At 33.8% G+C, this 27,280-nt stretch overlaps 3 protein-coding genes across 6 annotated transcripts; 1 reads left to right on the forward strand and 2 right to left on the reverse strand.

The window, feature by feature from the left end:
• Positions 1-971: 971 nt before the first annotated feature.
• LOC112796121 (O-fucosyltransferase 23) lies at positions 972-3,590 on the reverse strand. 3 transcript variants are annotated; one of them, XM_025838421.3, is made up of 2 exons: positions 3,357-3,590; positions 972-2,891 (listed from the first exon to the last, which is right to left on the reverse strand). In XM_025838421.3, exon 2 carries the CDS (start codon positions 2,724-2,726, stop codon positions 1,410-1,412), a length of 1,317 nt encoding a protein of 438 aa, XP_025694206.1. In that variant the 5' UTR covers positions 2,727-2,891; positions 3,357-3,590; the 3' UTR covers positions 972-1,409. The 3 variants fall into 3 exon arrangements, with proteins under 3 accessions (XP_025694206.1, XP_025694207.1, XP_025694208.1); XM_025838422.3 differs by having other exon boundaries at positions 3,433-3,566; XM_025838423.3 differs by having other exon boundaries at positions 3,027-3,547.
• A 12,032-nt stretch (positions 3,591-15,622) lies between these two features.
• On the forward strand, positions 15,623-16,836 carry LOC112796122 (large ribosomal subunit protein uL6). Its single transcript, XM_025838424.3, has 3 exons — positions 15,623-16,090; positions 16,366-16,488; positions 16,595-16,836. Exons 1-3 carry the CDS (start codon positions 15,719-15,721, stop codon positions 16,676-16,678), a joined length of 579 nt encoding a protein of 192 aa, XP_025694209.1. The 5' UTR covers positions 15,623-15,718; the 3' UTR covers positions 16,679-16,836.
• A 1,132-nt stretch (positions 16,837-17,968) lies between these two features.
• On the reverse strand, positions 17,969-25,367 carry LOC112796123 (protein argonaute 2). 2 transcript variants are annotated; one of them, XM_025838427.3, is made up of 6 exons: positions 24,860-25,367; positions 23,296-24,496; positions 20,313-22,020; positions 19,368-20,205; positions 19,095-19,230; positions 17,969-18,867 (listed from the first exon to the last, which is right to left on the reverse strand). In XM_025838427.3, the coding sequence occupies exons 1-3, from the start codon at positions 25,305-25,307 to the stop codon at positions 20,586-20,588; spliced, it is 3,084 nt and encodes a 1,027-aa protein (XP_025694212.1). In that variant the 5' UTR covers positions 25,308-25,367; the 3' UTR covers positions 17,969-18,867; positions 19,095-19,230; positions 19,368-20,205; positions 20,313-20,585. The 2 variants fall into 2 exon arrangements, with proteins under 2 accessions (XP_025694212.1, XP_072091079.1); XM_072234978.1 differs by having other exon boundaries at positions 19,372-20,205; positions 24,860-25,366.
• Positions 25,368-27,280: the final 1,913 nt, after the last annotated feature.

The raw sequence follows: 27,280 nt of genomic DNA on the forward strand, positions 1-27,280 counted from the left end.
ATACATGATTGTACTTAGTTGAAACTTTTTAAAGGTGTGGTAGGTTCAGGTAAAAAGAAATGAAAATTTTCATCCATATCCTAAGTGTAGATATGCTTTCATAGTCTCACTTTAGTAGAACAATAACTCAAGAATATAATATTATTTATAGTGACACGAATGTTCCAACACCAACCCTAGTTAGGTCTAAGATGATAAGCATGAGTTGTAATGTATATAAATAATTCAAATTTGGAGATTATCGCTATGAGAAGGGCATATATATGACAAGTGTAGACCAATTTTTTTTTTATATGGAAAAAAATATATGTATTTTTGTTAAAAATGAGATTATTAGGAGTAATTACTAATTACAGGTGAGTAGATTTTGCAGATGGAGAGTCAACATGCAGGGTTCGTGTTGGACACATGTCAAGCTACAACAACACATCCCCTACATGTTGTATCATCGGTGTTTTCTGCCCATCCACAATACTGTAATAACTTCAAATATCAATATTCAATCAAAACACTGTCTTCATCTCCATATTAAAAATAATTTTGACAAGTGTATGTGTATGAGGAAATTTTTAGGAAATAAAAATATGATGAGTGATGCATTAATTCATGATTGCATGTATCCAGAAAATAGTTTCCAAAGAAGGAATTGGCAGAGGAGTGTCCCTCACAGCATTATGGAAGTGAACTTCTATTGTAATGCAAGGAGAACAAAAGAGGGCCCCACTTCTTTTGTGCCCTCAAATGTACAACAAATAGACAAGACCAAGACCTGCAGACAGGTGCAGGTGTCTTCTCTCCGCCTTTTCATATTCTCACATGTGAACCCAACCAAACAACAACTATATAACAAGAAAAATGTCACAAGTACATATAGCATGCACATATTACATACATTCAATATAAAAAAATGCATCTTAATACAAAAACAAGTTACTAAATCAACTATTATCTAACAGTAAATAGAGTATAAATTGGCACAATATGTATGTTTTTATATAAACAAATATGACAATTCTAAAAATGATAAAAATAAACAAAATAGCCCTCTTCAAGAGACTTTGACTGTTATCAATGGGTTGATATATGCAAAAATAAATTGTGTTACTTACCTAACTTAATCTAAATATTGAGGCCAAATGAAAATCTAATATGATGATATGGGTGTGTACAAAAGTCACAAAACTAGATGTTCAAAAAACATTCCTCAATGGACATTAAAAGTATGATGATTTACATAAAGAGAAACCATACCTCAATGTAAACAACTATATCCCATTGTTGTAAGTTGTAACCTCTTAACCATTCTTTCTTTCTTCTTGATGTGAGCTAATCAAACTCCACAAGAACAAGGGCCTCTAATCTACTCTAAGAATTCTGAACATTTGCAACAGAAATTGTACACAACACTATCAACAAGAAATGTGGTTGGTGCCATAGCTGATTGCTTGAAGACTTGAATCAGACATATTTGTATTCCATTTCATAGGTCCATTTGATTCTTCTCCGGATGGTTTATTGTAAGCATAAGAAGGCCATCTTGCATCATTTCCACACATGCTTGTGGCTCCAATTTTCATCATCTTCTGTGTTCTTTCAAGAACTATAAGGCTTGAAAATGTGGAGAAACTGTTTCCAACAAAGATATCAGCCCTCAAACACACTTCATAGTCGATTGCAGATTGAATTAGATATGGATACTTCTTATAAATTCCATCAACACCAAGCTTCTTCTTCTCAAAGGGAAGAATGCCTTCTCCCCAATGTTCTAATATGGAAGAATCGTTAAGGAGCTTATCAGCTACCGCGAGATAAACAACGACCGGAGCCTTCAAACCGGCAATGTTCCTAACTCTTTCCATTATCTCTTCCCTGCTACTGCATATTTGGTTTGTGTTCAATCTCTGCTCTAATTTCTTGCAATGAATCATCCAATCAATTTCTATCCTCATGTGGACGGCAACATATGGCATAGGCCGAAATGAAGAACTCTCAGAAGCATTAATGCTTTCCCTTGCCTCTCTTCCAACTTCTCTAATCCTAGACACAACTCTATCTGCTTCTTCAGAAATCTCATCTACCAAATGCAAGCACTCGAAAACCTTTGCATAATCCTTCACAGGCCAATGATCATGCCACAAAAAGGGATTCTTCCCAACAATCCGAATTACCTCGTGGTCATCGATCGAGCCCTGGCTATGCTCTCTCAATTGTGATAAATCTCTTTCCAATGTCCACTTTCTTCCACTTCCTTTCTGCATTTCAAGAACTTTTGTTACATTTAGCACATCCCAGTACTGGCCTAATTGAACAAAACCGCTGCAAATTGTGTTAAACGCGTCGAATTGGAACACTTTGTCAAAGGAAATTGGCTTTAAGAGGTCAATTTCTTTGTAAAACAAAGAGGCACTAAGGCTAGGCATCAAAAGAGTTCTATTCAGCATTCTAGCAGTAAGACAAGCCCTTGCAAATGCAATCTTCTGGTTGTTCAATCCCCACACAATCTGAGGAACTTCCAAGAACTTGTTTTTCCTAATTCCAAACTCAGAACCCAACAATGGAGGATGGTTGTTGCGGATATACACAATGTTGGTCCATTCAATCCCATCAAAACTAGGGAAGGAAGGAAAGAGAAGTAATCTAAGAATCAAAACAGTAACAAACAAAACCATGCATTTGCAAGTAACTGAATTTGCAGTACCACCAAAGAACTTCAACAACACTTCCATGTAAGAGTCAACTTTCTCCCATGCAAAAGCACCAACAACTTTGTCTTGAAAATTCAGAACGCAGTACTATAGCATCACTAACAAAAGGAACAAACGTCAATGCAGAAAATCCATGCATGCACATAATAAGCAGAGCAAGATCCAATTTTGAAAGTCTCCCACAACCTGAAAGAGTGATGCAGAAGGAGTAATGAGAAAAAAAAAAGTGACAAAACAAATTATACAAAAATTCATCAGAATCGGCTCACAAACTATGTAATTGTAATGTGAAAGCTTAGATTTTTATATTCATGGCGATACCTTCAATGTTCAAAACCTTGTGTCACTGTAATTACTTTCAAAAAAAGAAAGAAAAGTAGAACAATTCAGAATACAGCGAAGTAATGTGACACATGTGAATCTATATATCTATGACAAAAACACCATCATGTCATATCCCTATCAGAACCCAGAATTCTAAGCAGTTAGTGGAAGAAACAAACAAGATATACTAACAATAAGAACGTGTCCAATGGCTAACGCTATGAACACGACGATAGAAACAACAAAGAAGATTTATTGAGGATTCTGTTTTGTAGCAGAGCCATAATAGCGTTTGCATGTTGACTTTTTCTTTTCTTTCCATTTTACCTTATTAAAAGGATTATGAGAGAAACCCAGAAAAGGAAGAGGGAGAATGAGTTATGATCGATGAAAAAGGAAGCACCTTGTTACAAAGAAGAGGAAGAGTGAAGATGGGGTTAGAGAAAAAGAATGGATAATAGGGAACAGAGGAGAGGGACCAAAAAAAGGGTATCACATAAGAAGGAATTGAAAGAGATGAATAAAGCTTTCGGCGTTTCATGGAATATACGAAAATATTATATTATTAAAATGAGTATAAACTCTTTTTGGGGTTTTGAAAGAATAAAAAATAAAACTTTAACAAAAAAAAGTAAATAAATAAATAAAAGAATGAGAATAAGAGCAAAATGACAAGAGAGATTTGCGCAGCAAGTTTAAAAAAATAAAATATCATCCTTTTTTATTTTATTTGAATAATCTTGTCTCTCTACATTGTGTCCACTTTATGGCTAATCACCAATTCATCCTAAATATAATAAACAAAGGAATCAATTTTATTCTTATCTATTCTAAAAATTACAAATTTTCCCTTTAAAAAATGTGATTTTTATTAACCCTGTTTAAACTTTTTTCTCATATTTATTATCATAAAACATTTTATGTTTTAGTACACTTACAACATAACAATATTTTACATAGTCGATGAATTTTAAAATGCTCAGTATAACAGAAAAATTCAAAAAGATAACATTTGAATTAATGGTTAAATTCGTTTCTCAAAGATTACTTATTTTTTAAATTAGTTTTCAAATGATTTTTTTTAGTTATATTAATTTTTGAAAGATAAAACGTAAATTAAATTGATTATTTTATTAGTTAGATGATGATGTATTACAAGATGATTGGTTGACGTGCCAGGTTAGTGACACCTAACACACTACGTGTCACTTGACATATAAAAAAGTTATTTATAATCAAAATAGTTCCTGAAAATTCAGACGTAAGTCATTTTCATCTCTAAAATTTTAAAAATTAATCAAATTAGTTCTTATGTAAATTTTTTTTATTTTTTTCATAATATTAAATTTAAAATATTTTTTCATAGTATTAATTTCAATATTATTTTTTAGACCTTAATAAACAAAATTCTCTTTATACAAAATAATAAATTTTAATAATAAATTTTTTATAGTATTATTTAATATTATTTTTAGACCTTAATAAATTGTGTATAAAGAGAATTTTGTTTAATAAGGTCTAAAAAATAATGTTAAAATTAGTACTATAAAAAAAAGTTTAAATTTAATAGTATGAAACAAATAAAAAAATTATATAAAGACTAATTTGATTAATTTTTAAAATTTTAAAGATAAAAATGACTTACTTTTAAACTTTCAAGGACAATTTTAATTATAAATAATTTTTTTATCACTTGACATGTTAGATATTATTGACGTGATACATGAACTAATTATCTTGTGACACGTGACATTAACCTATTACATCATCATCTAACTAATAAAAGAATTAATTTGACTTACGTTTTATCTTTAAAGGACTAATATATTTAAAAAAATTATTTAAAAACTAATTTAAACAAAATCAATTGCTTATTACCTCCTGATTTAGTGAGAACTTGGATTTTGGAAATTGAGCTATGGCAAAAATATTTTTAAGAAGGGATAAGTATTGTTTTGGTTCCTAACGTTGAGGGTCAAAATCGAAATCATCTCCATCGTAATTTTGGATTTAAAATCATTCTTAAAAACTTTTTTCATATTAAAATCGTCATTTTTAATAAATTTTTATGTTATTTCTAAACAACCCCTATTTTAATAATAAAAGTTATAAAATTTTAAAAAAATAAAAGAAAATACGTGTGGGAGGGAGGAACACGTCGTGGAGGGGGAGGGAGAGGAAAAGGGTATACGAAGGGGGAGGGGAGGGGAGGGAAAGGGGAAAGGGGAAGGGAAGATGTGGAGGGGGAAGGGGGTGATGACAGGTCATCTTAGCCCAGTTTTACTAGTCTTTTTCCTTTGTTTTCAATAGGTTTTATGCACTTTCTTAAGCCATAAGTAAGCCAATTGGGTTGAAATTCATGTTTCCTTTTATTCAATCAACCATGGATAAATTGATGCATTTTCATGAGTTTTTGTGCCATAATTGCTCATATGACAAGAAGAAGAATAACTCTCATAATGATGGCATAGCTTTGATACAATTGTTGATTGATGACAGGAGGAATAAAGTTTGGAAAAAGGTTGCAAGAATGGGCTTGGAAAGAAGGGATTCACGTTTGAGCTAACGTTAACTCAAACGTGAGAAGCAGATGAAGAACACCATGGGAAGAGCCAACGTTTGCGCCAATGTTTGCCTCAAACGTGAGGTCAAACGTTGGTGCCAAAAAGAAGAGAAATAGAGCTCCTGGGCACAGCAACATTTGAGCCAACGTTTGCCTCAAACGTGAGGTCAAACGTTGGCTACATTTTGGCAAGAAAGAGCATGGAAGAGCACCACTGATTGATGGTTTAGATGAGCCATGTTTGCGCCAACGTTTGCCTCAAACGTTGGGCCAAACGTTGGCCAAAAAGGGAGCCTGGGAAGACCCACGTTTGAGCTCACGTTTGACCTCAAACGTTGGCTCAAACGTGGATGACAGCAAGAAGGGCATCTGCATAATGCCTCACACAAGGGACGTTTGAGTCAACGTTTACCTCAAACGTTGACTCAAACGTGAATGGTTCATCGCCCGGTTCACAAGTGGATTTCTTCCCAACACCAAGAGCAATCAACAGAGGCTATTGTCAACCCAATTCCATCAAGACTAAAGGCCCAATTCAAGGCTTAATGATCATTTGAAGAAAGTGTATAAATAGCTTAGGATTTGAAGTTTTAGGGGAGCTTTCCTTTTAGAATTTTTAATACTTACAGTAGAGAGCTCATCTTTACATTTGAGTTGTTGCTTTTAGAATTTGAGAGTTCCTGGGAAGGAGAATTGAATTCTCTTCCTCTGGGCTATTTTTGCTTTCTTTTCTACATACTTTGTTTGAGTCTTGGGTGTTGAGAATTGGAGAAATTCTGTCTCAATCTCACCTTGAGATCTCTTGTTTACTTTTTTTGCACATTTGAATTTGAATTTCTCTTCACTGCTTCATCTTCTTTCTACTGCTTGATATTTACTTTTCTTGCAATTGAATTTTAAATTTGGATCTAGGAAGGCATCGAGATCTAGACTTGATTATCTAGTCTCTTGGGTCCTGAGATCTGGAGTTTTCATTTTAATTTCTCTGTTGAATGCGTCTTCAAGTTCATTTACATTTCCAGTTGAGATCCGGTTTATTTTAATTCCTCTTCTACTTTTCTGTTTATCGCAATTTACTTTTCCTTGTCTAATTTCTGCAAATCCACTTCCCGATTCCCTTTATAATTCAAGCCATTTACATTTCTTGCACTTTAAGATTTTGCAATTTACATTTCTTGCGTTCTAAGTTTCTGCCATTTAATTTCTCGTTCTTTAAGATTCAGCACTTTAATTTCAGTTTCCTTTAATTTCCTGCAAATTCACCCTTCCCATTTAATTTTACTGCAATTTAGTTTCTGCAAATTACAAACCAATCAACCAACATTTGATTTGCTTGACTAAATCAACCACTAAACTAAAATTGCTCAATCCTTCAATCACTGTGGGATCGACCTCACTCATGTGAGTTATTATTACTTGATGCGACCCGGTACACTTGCCGGTGAGTTTTGTGTCGGATCGTTTTCCGCACATCAGGGGGGAGGGGGATGGCGCCGGCGCCGGCGAAACTTGGGGCTGCCGTCACCGTCGTCGAAAGAAAGGAGAGAGGGACTGCGACGGAAGAGAAGAGAAGAGAAGAGGGAAAGGAGACCACGCTGCTAGAGCTCTCTGCCATCGCGTCGTCCTCGGGAGACTACGCCGCTGAGCCGTCGCCGCCGATTCGACCACGCCGCTGCTCCGTTGGTTCTGCTTCTTCTTCTGAATCTGCTTCCTTCTTCTTCTTGGAGCTGCCGGCGCCGGCAAAATTTGGAGCTGCCGTCGCGAGTCAGGGAGAGAGCCTTGGCTTCCGCTCCGCTGCTCCTCACCGCCTCGCCGTTGCTCCTCGCCAACTTTGCTTCTTGCTTTGATTTCTGTTTCTGTTTCGTCTTCTGCTTCTTTTGCTTATGCATCTTCTGAGTTTGCTTCTGTATATTCTGGGTCTGCTCTGCTTCTGCATATTCTGCTTTGTCTTCTACTTTTTGCTTCTGCTTGATTGCTTCTGCTTCTGTATCTTCTTTGTTTCAGCTGGATTTGATTTGTTGAATCATTGTTGGTTTTGTTCTTATTTTGATTTCTAAATTGCTGTTGATTGATTTTGTTTTTTTTTTTATTTATTTCTAAATTGTTGTTGGTTTTGTTGAATCTGATTTTTGTTCTTGTATTTTTAATTTGTTAATGGAAGAAGTTGCTGTTGTTTGGTGTTCTTGTTGGTTGGTGTTGGTGTTGGTGTTGGTGTTGGTGTTGGTGTTGGTATTGATGGTGGTTGTGGTGTTGGTGTTGGTGGTGAAGGAGGTAATTGTGCTGGTAATGGTGAGGATATTTTTGTCCAAAAAAATTAAAATGACGATTTTAATAAGAAAAAAAGCGTTAAGGATGCTTTTAAATCGAAAATTACATTGGGGACGGTTTCGATTCTGACCCTCAACGTTAGGGACTAAAATACTACTTATCCTTTTAAAAAAGAAGAACGGATTTTGGTTGTGTTTTCGCAGTGAAAATAGCAATTAGATTCATGACAAGTCTAGTAAAGTGTCTCGAATGAGTGTCTTTAGTACCGAAATTTAGATAATTTAATATGGATTATTGATGGCTTGATGAATTTAAAAGTTAGTGTCAATCAAGAAATGAATCTTCTCAATTTTTTTTATAATTAAAGGAGTAAAGTGTAATCTTTTACTATTAATTTTATAAATGAGACAAAAAATAAATATGAAAGAAAAAACAATAAACGAAATGAAGGGTTATATATCATATTTTATGTTTTCAAATTTTTTTAACAATTGAAAAAATTCATTCTCGTGTCAACCATAGTATGAAAATGAATCTTCTTAATTTTATTAACAATTAAAAAAATAAAATATAATCGCTTATTATTAATTTTATAAATAAAATAAAAAATATAAAAAATAATAAAAAATTAAAGATCACACTTTATTTCTTCCATTCTTTTAATAGAGAGAATCTATCCTATTATCCCTGAAATGGACTTTATGAATACGTTTCTTTGTTAATCACCAGTATTTTTCTAATTACAATGAAAAAAAATATACTATAAAGATTTTTGTTATCTCTTTCTACTAAGGCGGCTCTGCCACTAACAAATTACACTGTTTAGTACTTTTTTTTTCTTAAATACAAAACTTGATTCTATGCTTTAAATTTTCATTTATTTGAAATAAGAAATTATAGTTTTTACTGTTATTAGTTTTTTTAAATAAAAAACTCAACACAATAAAGTGAAATATTAATGTCTTAATAAAAAAGTACTAAACATATAAAATAAACTAATTTCTAATTATTTTTGACAAAAACCATCAACAACCCAAGAGATCAAATACCACTCTACTCTTTATAACTCTTAATCGATATGTTAACTACTCTTGCAACACCTGATTCTTGATTCCTAAAAATTATGTTATTCCTTTTCAATCAAGTACTCCAAATGATAACAATGAAATCAAACTCACCAATATTCTATTGATTTGACTGTACGATTGACTCCTGAACTACGTAAACTTACGGTCATGCAGCTCTATATCCACCAGTTTGATAATGTTGTTAATACACTAGCACATTTTCTTTCTTTCAATTGCACAACCTCATTGAAGACACCCATATAACAAAGAAGAACATGACATATTTCTGATAAAAAAGTCAACTCTTCCCACATAGCAAGCTTCTCTTCCCTTGTATGCGCACCATACACCAAGCAAACAGCACAAATAAAAATTATTGTTTATCAATTCTCCTTCTATACACAACCATCTCTCTCCTTTGTAACAATTACTCAACCTAAATATCATAACATCCCACGTTATTAATAAACCTCCAGAAACACCTTATGATCCCACAAATTCCAAACTCACCGCATCATTACTCCAAAATTGTACTACATCAAATTTAGAAATTACTTCCTTATATTCACATTATTTTTACTCTTAAATTTTTTTACCATTTTTCACTTTTCAACACCCCCTAAATCCAGGGACGGATTTATGTTATAGGATGCGGGGGGCAAGCGCCCCACTACAATTTGAAATTCTTTTGAGTAATATATAATAATAATATTTATTTGTCCCCACTAAATTATTAAATTTGATCCCATAATAATTTTTTACTCAATTTTTGGTACATAATAACTAATTTAAGAATTTTATATTAAATGTCTATTAGAATAATCAATTATCAATTTAAATGAGATTAGTGTTCTTTCTTAAAAAAATCAACTTAAAAGAGTATTATTTATCTTTTTTTAAAACTAGTTTTATTTTTTTTCATAGCAACTACATTAATTGAAAGAACTTTTTTCAACTATGAATATCGGTAATTGTTGATTTCTAAAAATCTAAAAAATAAAATTTTAAATTATATATTATCGTTTAAATTACTATTTTAATATTTTAATTTGTAAATTAGATATTTCAAAGATTAATCATATTTTACAATAACAAAATATAATTATCATGCTATATGTTCGTAAAAAAAACTATCTGTATAGAATATATATTGAAATACAAAATACACATTGCTGAAAATAAATTAAAAATACATGTATGTACACATATACATAATAGTTAATAGATAATTTAATAGCTAATTTTTATATACACATAATAATTTTATTATAAATATTATTATTAATATTATATATATTTTGCTCCCACAGTCAAAATTTTTTGGATCCGTCACTGCCTAAACCCCTCATATTCCACAAACTAAAATCATTTTAAATCTTTATTACACACCTTATTTCGATTTTTAGGGCGGCACCTTCTTACTTTCTCTTTCTGTTTTGCTTGCCTTCTTTTTTGTGCCAATACTTCATTCTGAGCTTGTAAAATAGCCATAATGTTCTCATCCTCATCATATATATTCGACAGCCAAATCCCAAGCAGCCCTATTTTCAATCATATCTTTATCCCAACTTCTTCCGTATTCATTTTGATTAATTTCACCGTCTGTATCCTACTCTGGGTCCTCCGAATCTTCTAAGTTTCTTACAGCCTTTTCATACAGTTATTAGTTATGTTTAAAAAAGTGATTTAAAAAAATCTTTTTTTTGTCAATTTTATTCTTTAATTTTATGTGATGTATATTGTTGTCTTTGTTTTTAATGAAATTTTTGGTACTTTATATTTATACAAATTTTTAATCATTTTTACTAATATAATTTTTTGTTGAAACTTTTTTTTTGTTATTTTTTATTTAATTTTGTATAATTTTATCGTGAGTTCTTGAATTAAAGTGTACTTTGTTTAAAATTACATATAATTAAGAATATAATTAATTTTTCGGTCACATTTTTTTATAATAAATATTTTGTTAATTTTAACATTTTTTACATAAAAATAATCTAATTATAAAATTAAAAATAATATATAAATTTAATTAAAAAAATAAAGATCTAATTAAAAATTTAAAACAACTATAAAAAGATCATTTACTTATCTAAATTATATGAACACAAAAACTACTAAATTATCCTAAAAGCAAATTATCTGTCATTCTATCCTCTCACCTTTAATATAAATTGTGAAATCTATAAATATTTTAAACGAAAATATAAAACCAGCAAAGAACCATAAATTTACTGGCTTTTAAACAAACATAAAATCATTTTAAATGGCACTATTTATGAGGATATGATATAAATCCAAAACTCACCGTTTAGGAACGTAAGGAATCAAAACATTTAATGGTATAAATTGGCTAGAGTGATATAGAAAAGTGTAGTAGAGTGAAAAAATGACTGATAGTTTCATACTTTCATAGCAATTATTTATTGTAAGGGAGAAATTAAAAAAATTAGATAATCTATCGATTCATTATTAATTAAAAAAAAATTCTTGGCTAAAAATTTTTAGTATTTTTTATCATTATTTAATTAGTATAAATATTAAATTATTATTTTATTAATTTATGTGTATAAATTTTAAAAATGAACGTAAATTATATTAATTTATAATTATAAATAATATTGATTTATGTGTATAAAATTTTAGTAAATATAAATATAAATTATATATTTATTATATACAAAATATTTATAAATATGAATATAAATTATTATTAATTAAATACTAACAAAAAATAATAATATTTACTAATTATTAATCATGTAATATTGCTCTTAATTAAGTTGATCTTAATTAAAAAAATATTCTCAATGTTTTTTTAAAATGCTAATAGAGACAATATTAATATTACAATCATACATTAAATTAACATATTAAAAATTATAATTTATAATAATAAAATATAGTAGGTTAATTTTAGTTAAAATATTTTTTATGTATTATTTTAAGAAATAACCGAAATATTAGTTTTAGTTAAAAATTTGGATGAAGTATTAACAAATTTGGATGGAATATTAACAAGTAAATTATTCTGTTAAGATTGTTGCCTTTCATCGAGTTTCGATTTCTTACATTTCTAAATCGTGAATATTATCTTGAAATTATATCATATTCTCATAAATGCTGACAATTAAAATAGTTTTATGCTACAGTATTTTTAACTCACTATCAAACTTGTGGTGGAGGGAGGTGCTTTCCATGTGATTAGCACCTATGCACCGCAAGTGGGTTCGGACGAACAACACAAGATAAGGTTTTGGGTGGATCTAGAGAGTTTGGTTCAAGGCATACCTTTGGGAGATAAGATTTTCTTAGGAGGAGATTTAAATGGCCATGTTGGGAGAGAAGTGACTGGATATGGGAGTATTCACGGAGGCCATGGTTTTGGGGTGATCAATGCCGAGGGTAAAACTATTTTGGACTTTTCCTCAACTTTTGATCTTCTCATCGCAAATACATGTTTTAAAAAGAGAGACGAACATCTTATAACCTATAAGAGTGGCATGACAAGCTCTCGAATCGACTTCTTCTTGTTGAGGAGAGTCGACCGGAAATTTTGCATTAACTGTAAAATTATCCCGGGAGAGAGTTTGACAACACAACATAGGATGCTCGTCATGGATTTTCGCGTTGAGCAAAAGTTGAGGAAAAGACATCATACGAAGAACCCAAGGACGAGGTGGTGGCGGATGAAAGGTGAGGAACAAAGAAACTTCTTAAGACGGGTAGGAGAAGAGGCAAAGTGGGATGGGAATGGAAGCGCAGAAGAGATGTGGAGGGAGATGGCAGAAAGTTATTAGAAGAACAGCAAAAGAAAGTTTTGGTGAATCTAAAGGAATAGGACCAAGAGAAAAGGAGTCCTGGTGGTGGAATGCGAGTATACAAGAAAAGATAAAGATAAAAAGAGAATGCTTTAAAGAGTGGTCTTTATGCCGCAATGCAGATAACTGGGAAAAATATAAGGCGGCTAAGAAAGAGACAAAAGTGGCTGTAAGTGAAGCAAGAACAAGAGCATATGAGGGTCTCTACCAGTCTTTGGGCACGAAAGAAGGAGAAAAAGGTATATATAGAATTGCAAAGAGCCGGGAAAGAAGAACGAGAGATTTGGATCAGGTTAAGTGTATAAAGGATAAAGATGGAGAGGTGTTGGCTCAAAAGGAGAAGATTAATGAAAGGTGGAAGAGCTACTTCTACGAGTTATTTAATGAGGGACAGAAGACTCTTCCGAGCCTTGGTCGATTATGCACAAGGGAAGAAGATCAAAACTTTGACTACTATCGAAGGATTCGAGACTTCGAGGTAAAAGAGGCTCTAAAGAAGATGAAAAATGGCAGGGCAGTAGGACCTGATAATATCCCGATTGAGGTTTGGAAGGGTCTTGGAAGAAAAGGCATCAACTGGTTAACCAAGCTTTTTAATGAGATTTTAAGGTCAAAGAAGATGCCTGATGAGTGGAGAAAGAGCACCTTGGTACCTATCTACAAGAATAAGGGGGATATACAAAGTTGCGGAAATTATAGAGGGATTAAGCTTCTGAGTCATACTATGAAGTTATGGGAAAGGGTGATAGAACGGAGGTTGAGAAAAGAGACACAAGTAACAGAGAACCAATTTGGATTTATGCCAGGCAGATCTACCACTGAAGCGATATACCTATTAAGAAGGATGATGGAGAGGTATCGTAGTAATAAAAGGGATCTACACATGGTGTTTATTGATTTGGAAAAAGCGTATGATAGGGTACCAAGGGAGGTCTTATGGAAGGTTTTAGAAAAGAGGAGAGTAAGGATCGCATATATTCGGGCAATTAAAGACATGTATGATGGGGCCACAACTAGTGTGAAGACTCAAGGTGGTGTGACAGAGGAATTCCCTATTGGTATAGGATTACACCAGGGATCATCTTTAAGTCCATACCTTTTCACATTAGTCTTAGAAGTACTCACAGAGCACATCCAAGAGCCTGTGCCATGGTGCATGCTTTTTGCCGATGATATCGTCCTTATGGGAGAGTCAAGGAAAGACCTAAATAAGAAGTTGGAGTTATGGAGAGAAGCTCTAGAAGTGTATGGTCTGCGCATAAGCCGTAGCAAGACGGAATATATGGAATGTAAGTTCAGTCTGAGAAGGGAAAACTCCAATATAGAGGTGAAAATTGGAGAGAACACCCTACGAAAAGTTAAAAGTTTTAAGTATCTTGGGTGCATCATACAGGATAATGGAGAGATTGAACATGATGTAAATCATAGGATCCAAGCAGGTTGGTCAAAATGGCGGAGTGCATCTGGTTTTATATGCGACAAAAAAGTGCCTTTAAAACTTAAAGGTAAATTCTATCGCACCGCTATAAGACCGGCTATGCTGTATGGTACGGAGTGTTGGGCGGCTAAAGGGGAGCACGAACATAAGCTGAGTGTGGCAGAGATGAAGATGTTGAGATAGATGAGTGGTCATACGCGATTGGATAAAATAAGGAATGAAGATATAAGGGAGAGAGTTGGAGTAGCACCTATTGTGGAAAAGATGGTTGAATCGCGTCTCAGGTGGTTTGGACATGTAAGAAGAAGACCGATAGAACATCCAGTCAGGAGGGTGGATGAGATGGAAGATGGACAAAGGGCGAAAGGCAGAGGAAGACCTAAGAAGACCATCCATGAGGTGGTCAAACGAGATCTATATGTAAACGGCCTCTCTGTAGACATGATACATGACAGAGCACAATGACGTCATTTGATTCATGTAGTCGACCCCACGTAGTGGGACAAGGCTTTGTTGTTGTTTGTATTTTTAACTCACTAAATCATAATATTTTTTTTGTATTTTAGGTTCGATTTTTAAAGATTTTAAAACCCAATAAAAATCAACTATTTATGCTACAATCATTGTTTTACTTTTTTGTTTAAAACTAAAGCCAATAAATCGCGAGTTCTTTGCTAGTTTTATTTTTGTTTAAAATATTTATAAATCCCATGCTTTATATTAGAGGTGAGAGGACAGAATAACAGAAAATTTATGTTTAGAAGAATTTGATAATTTCAGTTTTTATATAATTTTGATAAGTATTATCTATATAAAAATCAAGAGTAATTATATCTTTGTATAAGGTGGTATCCCATATTTGTATGTGTGCTTCACAGGGCAAAGTATATAATTACCAGACTTTTGGATTAAATAACTTGTGATATTTTTTAGTTTTATTTATATTAAAATAAAATAATATTATCCTTGTTTTTAATTAAATATGAACGAAGGATATATATCTTTTACGTCCTGAAATTTTTAATATAATTTAGTATAGAAAAATTATATGATATATAGATATAAGAATACGATTGTCATTGTGAATAAATAAATAATTTAAATACAATAAAATCAAATAGAAAAATAAAAAATTATGATATTGTAAAAATTGGTTACATATATTATATAAAAAAAATTAAAACAATCCAACATATAAACTATTTTATTTCAACTGATAGTCAATTTCATATTTCAATTTTGAAATTAAAATTTTTTGTCTAAATTATATATAAGCCTTATTAAGATTTTTTGTCTAAATTTTATCCAACCCAATAGTATGAAAAAGGAAAGAAGGAAAGAAAAAAGTTTCTGAACTTTGATGGGCCTAAGCCCAATACAATTTTATTGGAAGGGGTAGCCCATAATGTGGCGAAGAAAACCTGTACACAGGGATATATAGAAGCTCTAGGGTTTTGCGTTTTGCATTGTGGGGGAAGAAAGAAATCACATACAGAGCCGCAAGGGAGAGAGAGAAAACCCTAGTAGCAAAAATGAAGACTATTCTCTCGTCTGAGACCATGAACATCCCCGAAGGCGTGAGCATCAAGGTTCACGCTAAGGTCATTGAAGTGGAAGGTCCCAGGGGGAAGCTTGTTCGTGATTTCAAGCATCTCAACCTTGATTTCCAGCTCATCAAGGACGAAAATGGCCAGAAGAAGCTCAAGATCGATGCTTGGTTTGGCTCTCGCAAGACCTCCGCCGCCATCCGTACTGCCCTCAGCCATGTCGAGAACCTCATCACCGGCGTCACTAAGGGATACCGTTACAAGATGAGGTTCGTCTATGCTCACTTTCCGATTAACGCAAGCATTTCCAACAACAACTCCTCCATCGAGATCCGCAACTTCCTTGGCGAGAAGAAGGTTAGTGTTTCCTTTCCTCTTTCTATTTGATCTTTTTCTAATCTCAGATCATAGTAGGAAAATGAATTAGGTTTTCTAATTTTGCAGGATGATGTAAACTGTGATGTTAGTTATTTTAATTCCTTAGTTATTGAACTGTTCATAAGGTTTACCAGCTTGCTGTGTGCTGTGTAATGTGTTCATAGATTTTTTTTTTCAACTTTGCTTTGTTGATTGTTTGTATTGTTAGTTATTTTAATTTCTGAGATATTGAACTGTTTATAATGTATTGATAGGTGAGGAAAGTGGACATGCTTGAGGGAGTGTCTGTGGTTAGATCTGAGAAGGTTAAGGATGAGCTCGTATTGGATGGAAATGACATTGAGCTTGTATCAAGGTCATGTGCCCTCATTAACCAGGTTCATTCTTTCTCCTTTATTATTCACTTGCAAACTGTCAAACAGTTTAAATTTCGCTCTTGCCTGTATTCTAATTGTAAGTTTTCTTTTTCTGTTGATTTAACAGAAATGCCATGTGAAAAACAAGGATATTAGGAAGTTCCTTGACGGTATCTATGTCAGCGAGAAGGGAACAATAGTTGAAGAGTAGATGGTGAAAGACTAGCCTTTTTTTTTAATTTTATTTTCAATGATGCTTCTGTTGTTCATGGATTGCTTCCTGTTTAGTGGTTTGGAGATTATTGAGATTTTGGGTTTTACAATTTTGTGTTTTATCAAAGTTATATCATTTTGGAACATCTTATTTAATGTTAGTGCCTCTATATGCATTGGGTCGCTCTACTACTTAAAGAAGAGGATTTATACTTTTCATCATGATTGAATATTAGTTGTTAGCATAGTAAGAATGGGAGAGCTGTAGCAGATTGTAATTCGGGAAGCCGCTGCTTCTTGAACCTCTGCTTTGTTCTGTTCGGCCACTTTTTCCTTGTTTCTATTCTTTTAGACACCAAAAAACTTAGCACAGTAAGGAATTAACAAACGTTTTGCTAGTTGAATTGATACAACGGCGAAGAACAATAAATTCAGCACACCTAGTTGTTATGTTGTTTTTAAGATGGAAAGAAATGATAATTAACAACGGAAGATATTCACCATATTTTATACTGTGGTGTCATAATCATGTTATTTTTTCTTTGAATTAATATTTTACTGATCGAAAAATAAAACCGTTTTGAAAAGGAAAAGGAAAGCTATAGTAAGGTTATCACCTATCAGTTATTATGGAGTAATAGAAAATTTTTTGGTGGTAAATGGTAATAGTCATAGAGAATGATGTAAAATCTGTGTGGTCTGTGGTGGTGACAGTAGTGGATGATCAATCTATTTTTCTTTTATTTTTTTTTGAATAATAATGCTGAGATGATATAATTTTTTAAAAATTGTCTCTTGGCTTTATATAATATAATACACATTTTGCCATTTATGCCTTTAGTCTGTATTGTGAAAAATAAATGTCTACATTAATATTTATTTTGATATCTTGAAAGTAATTTTATAATTCAATAAACAAATTTATTAGAATAGAAAAATTATGTATCGAAAAAAAAAAGATTTTGATGTGAGAAGTTTTAGACTTTTTAAGTAAACTTTTATAGACATCTAAAACTTACAAGTTTATTTAAGATATTTGTCGTTTACAGCTGTGCCTCCCGACGTGTTTTGAGTCGTTGGTGTGAGATACTCATACTTGTCATTCATTTCACATATATATATATTTTTTTAAAATTTGATTTACATGTGTTGGATTGCATTTTGCGAGTCCAAATCAGTATCTTCAATTTTCATTTCGAATTTTCTAACATATAACGCGCGTCATATGTAAAAACCGAGCTGAAGATCAGAACTGAGAGAGGGATATGTGATAGAAGTACAGATAGAATTGGTTAGAAAATGAACTTCTCATTGTGCAGAAAATAGAAGGGAAAAAATCACTATACAATATGCCTAACTACTTCTATATATAGTTCTCACTAATGGCTAATTAACTTAGCTCAACTACAAATAACACAACTAACTATTAGTTACAACTTGCCAAAGAATATGCTAAAACAACAAAGTTAACTAATTAACATCTTCATCATCCTCATCATCCTCCCTCAAGCGGGGAATGCAAATCAAGCATTCCCAACTTGTTGAGTAGCAAACCAAATGGTCGTGGGACAAGTGCTTTTGTGAGTAAATCAGCTGTCTGGCTAGCTGATGTTACTGGCAGCAAGTTAAGCACACCACACTGCCAATGGAATCTGCAGCTGTGTGGTTTTCTTAAGCAGAACGGTTTCCTCAAATCCAGTCATGATCATTCTTCTTTTACCAAGCGCACCAGCAGTGGACTAGCGGTGATCCTTGTGAATGCGGATGATTTAGTGTTATTCGGAGACAATGCAGTTGAGATTAATGCCATTAAGAAAGCCATGGATGATGAATTCAGCATCAAGGATTTGGGAAGACTGAAGTACTTCCTCGGAATGGAGGTAGCACGCAGTTCTCAGGGTATTGCTTTGTACCAAAGGAAGTATACCTTGGATCTACTTGATGAATTTGGGATGGTGAAGGCAAAACCAGCAAGTGTGCCTAATTCCTTCGAAGAGAATTTATTCCTCCCCTTTTGATTGAAGCAATGTTCTTGGATCTGTAGTTGCTGTTTTCCAATCCTTCTGTAGGTATGTTCCTGCAAGAAAAGCACTGGAAATAGTCCAATCTCTGGAACTCGGGCCATAATTGACCATGATTCTTGTCATCTTGGATTGATGATCTTCCCATATATACATCTCTTTCTCTCTGACAATAGCAAGAAAATAGAATCATGCATCAAGACATCAATTCTACAGTAAACTCCTTTTTCACATTATCGTTCACTTTAGAAATTTGATACATTCATAAATCAATCATATCTGGTCACAACTGATTATGGATAAACAGATTTCTACAAGTGACAGATATTGTGGAATGAAGGGATTAAATAAGAAAATTTTCATCTGTGAAATAAAGGAAAAGAAACTACCAACCTGAGATGAACTCCTGTATTCATCTCCATAAATTTTATCATTAATCTCTGAGCCCTTATAAATTACAATGGCTCCTTTTTGTTCATCCGGACCAGTAGGTTGCTGCTCCAGTTTGGGGCCAAACACTGCCTTATATCTGTTGAAGAGAACCGAAACATAATATTTGTCATTTTAAAAATTTGAAATATTCATAATGAATATGGAAACAAGTAGTATCCATATACATTTAGTTACAAATATACGAAATTTGGAAGAATAAGTAATTCATATCACTTGCAAGTTTGGATTGATTGAGGAATTTGAAACCAACAAATCTGAAGATTTTCTTCTTGATGATGATCTGCAACTTGGCATTGATGGCAATGATACAACAGGAAGAGGAGGCTCTGTGGCCCCAACTTTCAGCCATTGCTTGTAGTACAAAGCAAAGAGACTAGTTCCAGCATCCATTTTTTCATTGTAGACTTTGCTCAACACCTTCATTTTCCTTTTGTTATCACCATGATCTTCATTTGAAAGAGACTCAATCTCCTTGTTTTACCAAATTTTGAGATGGAGAAGATGGGGAAGAAACAAGTGCTCCCAAAGATCAGGAATCAGGTATGTTCTAGCCATACTTGGAGAATCACAAAACACTTGAAGTAAATGCTTTGAGGAAACTCTCTTTCTTCAACATCTTATAAGCTATTGCCAAGTAAATTTGAGCACAAGCAGAAAGATGAGAATCTTTAGCATTCAAAGAGGAAGCAACTATTATGGTTAATATCTCAATGGAATTCTTCAAGCTTTTGATCAACATAACTTGCCTCATTCTTCCATGATCTTCTACCAATTTATCAACTTTCCCCATGCCCATTTCCAAATTCTCAAAAACCTCATCATTTGAGTCCTCTCTTCTTCTCTCCATCACAGAACTGCATCTTTCCCTGATTTTTCTCCTGAAAAGTTCATCTTTTACATATCTTCCAATGTAGCCACTGAGGATTTTCATCACTGCTCCAATAGCAACTTCATCCATTCTTGAATCTTCTACCACCAGAGACCTAGAGTTTGATCTCTCAGAAGCTGAACCAGGCCTCTTGAACTGAGATGCAGAAGAGCCATTTCTTACCTATACAAGTAAGAGTATTAAATATGATAGTAGTATTTGAAGCATTTATGCAAACAATATGCATACATGAATAAAAATGAAGCATTTATGATATCATATATTCTTACAGTGGATTTCTCTGACTTGTGCTTTGATGAAGCAACACTTCTAGGATCATGACATATGTATGAAGGAAGTGATAGCTTCTTCTTGTGTGAGGCTCCATCAGAGGGAAGAAGTTCAGCAAAGGAAGAAGCCATTGGTGAATGCCAATTATTATTATTATTATGGTTTTTCAATGATGACATTTTCTTTCTTTATAATCTTAGGATTCAGAAGAAAGAAACCAATAAAAAAGATAACCCAGAAAGACAGCTAGACTGTGGAGAGATATATATCCTTTAGATGAAGAACATCAAGTTTTCCAAGTCAGGATGCAACCTATAAAATCCCTGCTCAAAAGAAGCCTTAGAAGATGAGGATCCTACTGATTTCATAGATTGCATCCCAACCCTTGCTTCATGGTATAATCGTCCTCTATAAGCAGCGAGGTCAGCATAGTACACTGGAGGGACTAACGATACAGGTTTAGTGCACTTTGCAAAGGTGAAGCACATGTCATATATAAGCTTCTGCAATTCATCAGATTTAAACCTGTGTTCATCCCATAAAACGTGGTAGTGAGTAGGCTTGCTGGTGCCTATGCTTCCATAGTAACTACAAAGGTAAAAGTCAAACTCAAAAGGGTGAGTAACTTTTGCATCAACAACTGTTCCTGGCAAAACATTGCCAGTGGAAGATCCATCCCTCCTACCCTCTGGAAAGAATCGAGTTTGATGTCGTTTTTGTGCTACAATAAGAGTGATAGTTGGGAAGTAATTTAATCTCTGGAATTCTCTCTTCAAATCCTGTAGCTCTTCGTTAAGAACCATATCAAACTGGTACTCACTCACCCCATCACGAAAAATGATGATTTTTTCAGGCCTGACTCCATTCATCCTTCTATAACATGCAACAAGCTCAAAGCAAACTTCCCCAAAGTTGAGTATTTTCTCGCTCCGATTGTACTGAGGGCAAACACGTGCTGCGTAGCGATTTGCTGCAGGCCAATTAACAGTTGCAACCACAGCAGCAATTGATGGACTCTTGGTGTCCCGAGAACCAGGATGATTGACATCAGCCCCAACAAACATAACATGCCTATCTTCCTCAAAGTAAGGGAACATATTGTTGAGCTCTACATTACTGCCTCCAAGCTTGGCATTGATCTTGAGGGCCAGATTAGTATAAAATAGGTCATCCCCTTCATTAGCACTATGAGATAAGCAGCATTGTGTCACTATACCAACTTTGGTCTCAGAAATCCACTTAAGGTACTTGTAACCTGGACTTTTCTTAGTCATCACACACAGGAGAAATTGCATGTGACCATGATTCTGTTTACAAGTATTGCTAATCTTTTGAAGTAATTCAGAGAGCAAATCATTCCTTGCAAGTATCTGCATTGAAGATTCTTCATACCAAATGGGCTCCTGCATGTTTATACCCATTCTTTCGTATTTACCAATAAGCTTTTTAACGAATTCGTTGACTCTCAATTGGTGCCTATATGAACCAGAACTAGTAAAATCAAGAATGGCCCAACAATCAACTGGTTTGCCTTCTGCCATTGATCTTCCAAGAAGGTTCCAATTACATTTCTCTAGATCCAACGATATCTTGATAGCCTTGCCATTTGGATCACCTAGCTTTAATTCTGGGGGGGCAATGACACGTCCTAGAATGGTTGTCATGTTCGTGTTCACTTTCATTCCAAAATTTGTTATCACACCACCACTGACAATATAAAAAATATAAGTGAAATTTGTCTCAGATAAATTGAGAGAAATAGCGGATCAAAATCACAAACATTTCCACAAACATTGAATGAATAATCCTCTAGAATTCCACATATTCTTACGTTCATATATGTTTTTCAAATTATCACTAATATATTGACATGAAAAAGATAAAAGGAGAACATCCAACCATTAAAAAGTAATGCTAAACATGTGCAGGTTTGCACTCATTGCTAAATTATACCGATGTTTACACAGTTCAGTCATCACATCTTTTCTGTATTGTTATGTTCCATGTAGTCCATCCTACCAAGTAGAATAAACTTAACAATTAGGAACACAATTGCTGCCAACCTCATCTAGTAGGATAAGGCTTGGCAGTTGTTACTGTTAGGATCACAATCAAACATAATACTCTTTGGTCATCTTCCAAGGAAATGAAAGATTCAAGACTGCAAGCTTGAATCTGATGGAGTTTGAAGGTTCAGGAACAAGCAAGTGCAATGAAGAAATATTGTAGAAGAAGAGATTACTTGACTGTGAAGTTACTGAATATTGTTCACATAATAGCACTGAATCATATATCTATAACAGTGACTGTAAGTTTTACTTATACATACTAGTACACTAGACTTTAACAGAATCACAAACACTACTAAGCTAACAGCCTAACCAATATAACTAACCACTAACCAATTACATGCATACCCTTTACGGAAAGCTGACACATTGTTTTACTAGTTTAGGATGTAGAGTGAAAATGTTAGTCTTATCAACTGGGAATTACTTTTCTTCCTACCATTAAACTTCTTTTGGCGAATCTCTTGGCTAGATGATCCAAAAGTTTAACAACTTCCATATTGTCATTTGCATCAACACAATAATTAGATGGGCCTCCTAGTTGCAATAGTGCTTGAGGGGCTAATCATATAGCAATGTCTATGGAGGCATCCTAACCAAGAGCTATAGAAGTTGCATGGAAGCATATGAGAATTGCCAGATATTTAGCAATTTTGAGTGACAAAGGGTGTTTTCAAAAAAAAAAAATGTGGGGCTTAGGAGTTTATGTGCACTTTCTAAACCATTATAGCTTAGTGCACACATCAGCAAAAAAAATGAAAGATGCAAACTGAAACTACTCTTTATTAACGATCCTAAACCTACAGCTCTCATTCCATAAAACTGTAACTAGAAACAAAGGAAAGGTAATAATGTGAGTACGACAAGGCGTAAACAGCCAGAAAAAATACAATTGAAATGATATTTTACTTACCCGCAAGGTCCATCATTTGAGTGCACCATCTTTTGTATTGCACTCTCCCTCTCAGTTGGGTGAGCTAGTGACAGTGCTTTCAATGTCTTTGCAGAATCTGCATCCAGACGTTCTTTAGGATATTTTTGCCCTCCAACCAAAACACAGAATTCCATAGGTACATAGTTCTTCTTGTTGCCTTTCCCTAAGTCTAAACAGGGAATATCTTTGTATACAATGTCTTTCCCATATTTGTCTCTAAAAAAGCTAAGAAGACTAGCATTCTTTGAGAGATTCCACCCCTCAGCATTGTCAATGGGAAAAGTGACGTACCTTGCATTCTGAGGTGTTAATCTCACAACAGTATATTTCTGTTTGGATTTACGATGAGTCACACTAACTTTCAATCCAATAAGTGCATCTTCAACATCCTTTCTGAAGTATTCAAATTCCTCCAACTTAAAATTATGTATATGCTCATGCAAGAAATCCAAGACTGACACTTGCTTTCGGAAAGCCAACACAGAGTAGTCTACGCATAGGGACAGACCCTGCGATGTAGGCTTTAAACTATGCTGAAACCCACCAACAGCAATTATGCCGCGGTGAAGATCTTTCAGTGTCATAGGGGGATAGAAGTGTCGTCCCACTGCAACAGTGCGCCTAGATGGATTCTCCTTGACCACCACATCCATCCCTTGTAAAATATCCCTGGGAATTGAGAGGCTGTGACCATTAAGATAGTCCATTAGCTTGCGAAGCCTGTATGTATTAACAAGTGTTAAGGTAACACTATATGTAAGGGTCTTTTCATCATCTCCTTCAGAAAGCTCCACAGTAAAGGTTTCTTCCGGTAATTGTATTGCACTAAAGATATTCTTTGCACCATCATATGCAGTCATATCCAAGGGTAATCTCTCTGGATCATCAGAAAACAATTTATCTCTAATCATGGACAGATCAGATTTTGATAATTTCTGAGGCCGGCCATGCTTTGAGGGAAACTTTGGTTTAACACCAACATTGTAATGCATTATTACACTCTCTGGATTTAACTTCACAAGGAAATGATTAACACGGAGTTTGTTAGTTAGAATTGCCAATGTGCCACCATTGTCGGGTCTCCGAATAGGTGAAAGCTTATCCTTCCTTTCGAGGGTACTACATGGGGTAGCAAACTGTCTGGATATTTGCAGTCTTTCTAGTTTGGGAGCTTGAGAATCTGCAAGGCAAAGTAGACTTAAATACTTCATACATACTAATAATGCTGCGCACAGAACTAACAGCTAGGGGGACAAAAGCTACAAGTCATGTGCTGATGATATAATAATCCTAGCTTGTTATATATAAATTAATTTATGGTATAAAAAAGAAACCATCAATTCCTAGTAAATTCCCTAATTCAGCTTTGGGAATTTATAAATCTTACTAATGTTATTCCTTCCTAGTGCTAATGTGTCTAATATAACTAGGAAAATTTTGATGATCATGTTCAGTTTTGCATTGTACTATTACTATTGATACCTGAATCATAGAACATAAAAATGGTGAGAAGCATAGAGAGAGTATGCACCATTGTAGATACCTGAGGGAAGTCGCCAAAAGTCAGCATGGTCAGCAGCGCTGGAAGTTCTAGAACCTTCACTGCCGGAACTCGAGCTCTGCGGCTTCGGAGAATACTGATTCTGGTTCCAGAACGAAGAAGTGGGCCTCGGTAGCCTCCGTGCCGGTTCCGGTTCCGGAGAAGAAGTTGTTGTCGTCGTCGGGGGCCTCGGGCGGCGCCATTCTGGTTGGAGAAGGAGCTCACGCGGTTGTTCAGCGGCGGTGGCAGAATACTGAGGGTGAGAAGGAAGGGCTGCTGGCGGCGGTTGCGTCGATCGTCGCCATTGGGGTTGGAGAGTGATGTTTGAGTGTGAGGTTGTGGGTGATGTTAAGGGACGACGCCATTGTGGTTGAAGATTGAGCTCCGGCTGTCGTTGTTGGCGGCGTAGCCCTCTTCCGCCGTGACCGCGGCCGTCACCACCGGATTCCATTGGAAGGAGAGGGGTTTAAGTTAACTGAGGGCCGAATAAAACTTAAAAGAGATGCATTCAGAGTAAAGTTCGAATTTCACCTTAAAAAATAAAGTATAATTTTTTATTTTTTAAATAATTTTTTTATATTTATTTTTAATCTTATTTATAATATAAATAATAAAAAATTATATCTTATTTTATAAAATAAAATTTAAATTTTAAAAAATTTAAATTCAACTTAAAATGATATTAACTATCATTTTTTTTTTAAAAAAAAGAAAGAAAAAAAGAGAAATAGAAAAGTAGGTCTGTTTCTGCCATCTGGTATCTGCTGTGTCCTCTGTGTTTGACTCACCTTACTTCATACATACGGCCACGAAATAAAAAGGGGAAAATGAAGTTAGATAATTATATTAAAATATTTTATACAATAATATTTTTAAATATCTTTCTAATAATATGATGTACACCATGATAGATCTAAAAATATTTGACAGTAAAAATAAAATATATATAACATAATTGTTGAATTTTTTCGTTATAAATTATTAAAAATATTTACTTTTGAAAAATTTAATTTTGATCTTTATTTACATGAATGTACGTTTTTTTTTTTATTTCCGCCTTATAAGAAGTCGCGAATTATGGGCAATCTCTTTCGAGTAACGTGCTACTTGTCTTAAAGAGTTATAGATCAACACAACTGAAACATCACAGTAAAAATACCTACAAAAAATATTCCGACGGTTAAGTCAATAAAATGTGTTTTTTTTTTTAGAATATTATCACTTAGCATAAGACTTAAATTAGAAGCTGAACCTATTCCGAGATAGTGTGCTTGATTTTATATGCATGTTTGGGCACCATTATTTTGTTAAAAAAAGATCTTTTTTCAATGAAAAAAGATCTTTTTTTATTTTTTAACTTGTTTGGCAAATTTCTAGTAGTAAAAGTAAAAGTACTAGTAAAATAAAAAAAAGATCTTTTTTGAGAAGCTGTAATTTACATCTTTTTTTAAAAGATCTTTTTTCTTTAAAAAAAAGATGTTTTTCATGTAATAAATAAACAAAAAAGTACTTTTATATTGTTATACCCAAACATAATTGATAGATAAAAAGACCTTTTTACATGAGATATCCAAACATAAAATTACTTTTACTTCTCTATAAGATCTTTTAAAAAAAGATAACTCGAAAAAATATCTTTTCTTAGAAAAAATATCTCTATATGCGATTATGTTACCTGTTGTGTTGATAGGTCCGAAATTCTTGATTGGTTATTAAGTGTTGTTCGTGGCGAGTTGAATTCGCTGACTGCGTTTGATTATTCAAACTCTGGGTCTGATCTTATCGTTTGTATTTCGAGATATTCGGGTTGCTTAGGTGGCCGAGGTATAGGTTACACATCATAGCCCCCAAGTTTGCCTTGGACAAAACGAAGACGAGCTTTTTGTGGATGTTCCATATACCTCGGCCCTTGGATTTCATGTTTGTATTGGTGCCTGTAGCCCCCAAACTCTGCTTGGTTCTGTATGGGATATGAAACGTGTTGCATTTAATTGTTGTGTTGTTTTTTGCGCCTTTTTGATTGATTGATGTGAAAGATTTTCCGCTTCTCCAGGCACCCCTGTCCATTTGATTCAAAAGTGGGTTAATGCTTGTTATCGGATGATTCAGATTGAAAGTTGTTCGTTTTTTAACCATTCAACCACGTTGTTACTTTTTCTTCTTGTAACCTCTCGTGTCATTTCTGGACATTGTTGGATTTTCTTGAGAAAAAAATTTGTTTTTCTTTTTACAGAATGAGTTAAAAAGGTTAGTGCTGACATTTATTTTTTTGTTGCTATTTCTTACTTGTCATTTCCTTTCTACTTGTTCTTGATGGAAAAAAGAAAAAGTTGTCGTTGACGAACATAATCCGTGTAGTTGGGTTGACGTTAGAGTTAAGGGTTACGTATCTCAATTTGATGATGAGGAGTCGGTGAAAATGTT

The sequence above is a fragment of the Arachis hypogaea genome, chromosome 4 (assembly GCF_003086295.3).
Source record: "Arachis hypogaea cultivar Tifrunner chromosome 4, arahy.Tifrunner.gnm2.J5K5, whole genome shotgun sequence".
NCBI classification, from domain to species: Eukaryota; Viridiplantae; Streptophyta; class Magnoliopsida; order Fabales; family Fabaceae; genus Arachis; species Arachis hypogaea.